Genomic DNA, 5886 nt, shown 5'->3' on the forward strand with positions numbered 1-5886 from the left:
TTGGGGATGGGAGGCGGAACTCACTATGAGTAAAAAAACATATTTGTGGTTCAAATTAGCATTGGAAATATTTTATAAAAATAGTCCCTATATAATAATAGCAGATGATGACATATTTATGAGAGTGCCATTATATCTAAAACATCTCAAAATATTGCCAGAAAAGAAATTGAATATGGGAAGGGCAATTGGATATCCTAAAGATTTTAGTAATGATATCACATGGCACACCATAGGTTATGCATCGACACTATCTAGGGATGTGGTGAAAGAAATTGTGAATTATGACCCTTTGAAAAAGTTAGTGAAATCGCCAATCAAATTCAGAAATTTTGAATCATATATGGATTTTAGAGCACTTAATGAAGATATTATGGTTGGAGAAGTTATAAGGAATAAATTGAAATTGGAGGGGTTGTTAACCGTAGATATGCAAGATTTTAGGTATGTAATGCATGAAAAAGACGAAGCAGACGAGGGGCTGAAAGAATAAATAATAGTAATTCATTATTTACGTGGAGAAGATTACATTACTCTGATGGAAACCAAGAGGGTGAGTAGCCACGCTGTAGTTGTTACCGGTTTGACTTTTTTGGATGATCGTTTGGCTGTATTCGACTGCTAAGCTATTTGAAATATGGCATAACTCATTCTCTCTTCCTGGGAGTCTTTTTTATAAAGCCTCTTATCATTATTGTTTGCCATTTTTGTGGTTGCTGCAAGGTATGACCGGAATGATCTCCATTAGGTATTTTTTCTTAGCGATAGCGGTATCGCAGCTCGCGATGCCAACAAACAACGACGAAAATGCAGTCGACCTTAACATATTCTGCGCGATAGCCAACATGCTCAAAGATGCCAAGTTGGAGGATGCAACAGCAAGCGACCTCGAACAGGACTATTTGACGGCATGGAAGGAAATCCAAACGATTTACGTCGCAACAAGCAATGAAACATTTTACAAGGGTTCTGTCGTAGGTAAAAAAGACCAACCCACCGGCAAAAGTAAAATCATGGAATACGACCCAAACTTGGCAAGAACAACGCGCAAAGAGCTCACAAACCTCAAAGTGGCTGGCCCAGAGGGCAAAGAAGTTGACAAGTATACGCGCAAACATCGCACAGATTTCCCGGAAGAAACAGCACACAAGCTTGACAGGCTTTACACCATTGCCAAAAATCTTCATGCCGCGACAGCAACGGCACAGCAAACAATAACAGCCCAGAAAACCACAATCACAAAGCAAGCCCATGAAGCGCTATAAAGCACTGACGCCACCGTGACAGGAGCGCACACAGATACACACGGAACTTACACATTTCAAGCGGGATACGCCACGGCGTGCGGATCATCAGCAAGCGCAGCCGGCGCCACACTAGGGTCAGATATGATGTGCTTGTGCAGCGTAGCTGCGTCCAGCCAGGCAGCAGGCACAGGGCCAAAAATATGTGACTCAACAGACAATACTTTCACAGCTCTAGCACTTGACTACAGCGGAAAAAGCACTGCAGGAACAGCGCTGACATAGATCCTAGGGCTGTGTGCTCGCAAAGGCAACAAACCGGCCTTATCTGTAGCAAACATAGACATCCTGCTGCAAAGTTTTAGGTCAACCCTAGGCCGCTACAAAGGCGCAGCTAACGAGGGCTTCACATACCGGTACGGCAAAGGAAAAGACAGCAGCTAGCAGTGTAGTGGTGACCATAGCACGGCGGATGTGTGCATTAGTTACGCCACGGTATTAGCCGGAGCTGGAAGCAGGTCCAACCCACTGGAGGCGATTAAATGGGTGGAGAAGCTGTTATCGGTACGCAGCTTTCTGATCAAAAGACGAGCGTTAGCAGCAAAGAAACAACAACAACAGTCTCGGCTCATATCTCTTGCCGATGTGATGGGAGCGCTGTACACAGAAACTCTTTACGGCTGTCGTCATGCCACTCTAGAAGCACCAAGAAAACACGTGGAAATTTCTAACGCAGAAAAAAAGAATGCGAACAGCACAAAAACAATAAAACCGCATGCGAAAACGCAGAAAAATGCAAATGAGAAGGTACTGATGAAAAACCTGGCACCTTTAAAGTTGATGAAAGTAATGTTACAACTCAGAAAAATGAAGCAGGAACAGAATATGGGGCTTCAGGAGGAGAAGGAGCAACTGGATGTGCAAGGAATGGAGCCAATAAGGAGGCTTGTGAAAATGACAAAACAGGCGATAAACAAAATTGTGCATGGAGAAAGGGCAAAGATAGCTAAGAGGGGAAAGACAAAGTTAAATATCAAAATGGTAATTTTCTCATCAACAAGAAATTAGTTATGAGTACGGATTCTGCTTTTGTGATTTGGGTAGCATTTTGAGTATTCTGAGGATGTTTGCTCGGTTTTATGAAATTTTGGAAATTAGCCAAATTTTCTGTTTTCACATAGTTTTATAATGTTAATAACATTTTATATATCTTAACACTTTTTGATGAAAGTGTAATAACTTCGAAAACACTAACTTTTGTATGAAAGTAGAGTATGGGTACAATGTATTAAGATGATAGTGTGTGAAAAATAAATTCATTCAAATCCATCTATTTTATGAGTAGTTTTTAGGGTTATAATAATGACAATGATAATAATTGGAGAGTGTTATGAGTGTGTGTATATACGAATATTATAATAAGTTGTGGTGGTGAAGACTAAATGGCTATGCATAGTAGAAGCACTAAAACCGATGGCAAAGTAAAATAAAATTAAGTGGTTGGGGACGAATGAGTAAAAGCAAACAGGAATAATATTGCAAAAGTACAGAAAGGAAGACGACTAATACCCTTGTTTAATAGCATAAGACTGTGAGCATCATATAAAAGTATTTGACCGCCGGTGACATGCACATCCAGACGGCGACGGCGTGGCTTATGTACCTACTGATTTCCACGCAGTGAAAGAATTAACAGATTCTGCCGACCAAAAGTCTAGCAAAGAACAGCAAAGTATAGTGTAAACATAATTTGAAAACGCCTATGTGAGTCAATTTGTGATCTCTATGAAACATAGAGGCTAAGTGCCGATAACCCTTCAATTTCTTATTGATGTAAAGGCAAGATATTAAGGTCTTCCAATGAGCAAGTGCTGCGTATAAAAGTTTACCCTGATCCACAGTCAACAAAGAAGATTAATTAAAAGGAAGCAGCGAGGAAGGATCCCCTGGAAACCAAATTGCCGAGTCTTAAGCAGCGGCGAGCCAAAGAGCAGCACAGTATAAAAAAGAGGGCTCGGAGGAACGTTGTTCCAGGAAAAGACCGCCTTTACTCAGTTATTCTGGCAACTCCAGCCATGGATGAAACAGTAGAAAACAGCAACCACCGGCATCCATAAAGGTTAAAGTTTTAGCTGTAAGAAGTTTTTTATTTATTTGAGCGAAAGAGACATGTAAAGGCGCGGCATAGATAAAAAATGTGAAAGAATACAACAAAGAAGGGTTGGAACTTTATAAATGCATGTAGCTTGAGGTTTGGAACTCAAAGCAAGATTTCACCCGTCAACAAATTGTTCTACACAAAAAGGACGTACCATGGCAAGAGGAGCCCAGCGGCAGCATCAATTTCAACTACAAAAACATGTAAATCTACAGCGAGTACAAAAGTTGACGCAATTTACAAAACGTAGCTAACTGCGAGTGTGGTCACAGCCATAAAAACCGAACTCCAGGTGGAAAGAAGATCAGCTTTAATTCAGTCACCGACAGATAAAGTTAACGGTTAAAGTAGTTGCGAAACTGCTACTGAGGCTAATTTTTATTGGAGAAGGGACCCACATAGCGCTGTGAGCTAGAAATGTATAACAGGTTGGCTTTTTTGACATGGGAAAAGTAGAAGAGGCATAGAAAGAATCGAGGGGGTAGAGATATGTGGATCTAAAGGTTAATTTGGGTATAATTTTGAGAACCTATGAGGAATAACTCAAACCCTGCGCCTTAGACATCTAGCAGTATTCAGGCGGTGGTAAAACAACCAGCGGCTTAGCACCACAGTATAATCGAACAAAGGTAACCGCCCATCTGCTTTTTACAGAAAACACTAAGAGCATCTTTACACAGTTCTAGTCACACAAAACAAATAGAAACCGGCCTCTAAACCCTATCATTGAGGCAATAGTGATACCACCAGGTATCAAAACATTGCCAGCGTAGGTGGACCGCACGGGCGTGGCATATAGCACGGCACCACCAGCTGTTATTTGAGTGGAAGCAGAAACAAAAGCGTAAGGACAAACATGTACTGGCGAAACTTGTTAGCAATTGCTGTAGCAATTTTGCACTTATCAAAAAACAGCCAAGGCTCAGCGAAACCGTTCGCAGCAGAGACAATAACAGACGTATGCGGTGCTGTTGCAGCACTGGACAAGGTAGGTGGCGTTGCTCTACAGAAACAGCAGGCTCTGAAAGAACGGGCTTCAGCAGCGGCAGCGGCAGCAGAAATTCTTTGGCTTGCAGCGTCAGCGGTAGAAGACGGCAACCTCAGCACTGTGTTTGCGACGGCAGCGACTAAAGCAGCAGAGTGCCGACGTCAAGCGCTTAACGACCTTGACGGAAGCCTTAGCGCGGCTCTCCTCGCGAGCAGCAATGCAGGCAGGGCATCGGGCGCGGTCGGAGAGCTAGTGGATCTCCTAATTAAAACGGACGGCGGCAACGGAAATGGACGGTGCATCGCCACAAACTCAGACGGGACCAAAGGCAATGCGAACGGTCGCTACGGTTGCCCACCAATGGCACTGTCGGCCATCACACCCACTCAGCACAAGGACTCAGCGGACCTGACGCCATCAGGCCCGCAAAAATTAAAAGGAGGGGATGGTGGCACCCAGCACGCGGAATCGGCAAGCAAATGCAGCTTGCTGGCGGCAGGCAACAACGACGCATCAAAGCTGTTCCAAACTTCGGCCACGGCAGCTCACGATGCTTTCTACGGTATGATGACGCTAACGGCACACACAACAGCAGCAACCGCCACCATAACAAAAAAAACACTTAACAACCTTGGGACACGCTGGCAGAAAACGACGCCGACAACAAACATCGAAAAGCTGTACGTACAGTACGGCACGGTAGTCAACATACCAGAACCCAGCTGCGGCCAAACTACAGATGACGTCATAACTTACGCCCTGGACCCAGCCAACAGCGCCAGCTTACTCAAAGAAGCAATACAAGCACGCAGTGGTACAAAGATCACTAGTGGCGACGGCGGCGCAACGGAGGCATTCAAAGCGGCAGCCGACAACAAAACGCCTATCGTAGAAAAGCTGAGGGAAAAACTAACACAAACTAAAGCACAAAAAGTAGAGGAAACATCAGCCAAGCTAACAAAAATAGACGTCAACAGTGCAGCCGCTGACATCGAAAAAAGCCTACTAGTACAACACATAACAAACCGACAGCTGCTCATAACCTTAAAAGGAGCTACTAACAGTGGTGGCTGTTAAAAGGCGAGGCAGGGGCATCAAAATTCACTGATACAACCGAAACTTGCGAAAAGAAAGGGAAAGAAGATAACTGCAAAGATGGTTGTAAGTGGGAGGGAACAGGTGAGAAGGCAAAGTGCGTAGTGGATAAAACTTACAAGCCAAAGCAAGAAGAGGGAGCAAAAGAAAGTGTGACAGCCACAAACACCACCGGAAACAATTCGGTTGTAACCAAGGCTCCTCTTTTTCCTGGATTTTTTTCATAATTAATTTTTTATAATACTTTTCTTCATTTAATAAAATTTAAAAAACTTAATATTTTTAGGTAATTTCTAAAATTTTTGACACTTGATATATTTAAAAACTTTGTAATACCTTTTAAAAATCTAAATATATAATTGTGGTATAAAACCGACATATTGGTGCATATTACTGTGGTT

The 5886-nt window shown here is 42.9% G+C and overlaps 1 protein-coding gene and 2 pseudogenes across 3 annotated transcripts; all 3 read left to right on the forward strand.

Moving 5' to 3' along the window:
* Nucleotides 1-100: 100 nt before the first annotated feature.
* TEOVI_000693400:pseudogene lies at nucleotides 101-547 on the forward strand (annotated as a pseudogene). Its single transcript has one exon. A coding segment is annotated over exon 1 (447 nt).
* Nucleotides 548-758: 211 nt separating this feature from the next.
* On the forward strand, nucleotides 759-2356 carry TEOVI_000693500:pseudogene (annotated as a pseudogene). The gene is given in 4 exon segments: nucleotides 759-1019; nucleotides 1021-1059; nucleotides 1062-1976; nucleotides 1979-2356. Coding segments are annotated over 4 exon segments (1593 nt in total).
* Nucleotides 2357-4258: 1902 nt separating this feature from the next.
* Nucleotides 4259-5467, forward strand: TEOVI_000693600 (Trypanosome variant surface glycoprotein (A-type), putative; the record flags this gene model as incomplete). The annotated part of the gene is made up of 1 exon (XM_067220141.1): nucleotides 4259-5467. One exon carries the CDS (start codon nucleotides 4259-4261, stop codon nucleotides 5465-5467), a length of 1209 nt encoding a protein of 402 aa, XP_067076242.1.
* Nucleotides 5468-5886: the final 419 nt, after the last annotated feature.

The sequence above is a fragment of the Trypanosoma equiperdum genome (assembly GCF_001457755.1).
Source record: "Trypanosoma equiperdum strain OVI genome assembly, contig: ctg_1064, whole genome shotgun sequence".
NCBI lineage: Eukaryota > Euglenozoa > Kinetoplastea > Trypanosomatida > Trypanosomatidae > Trypanosoma > Trypanosoma equiperdum.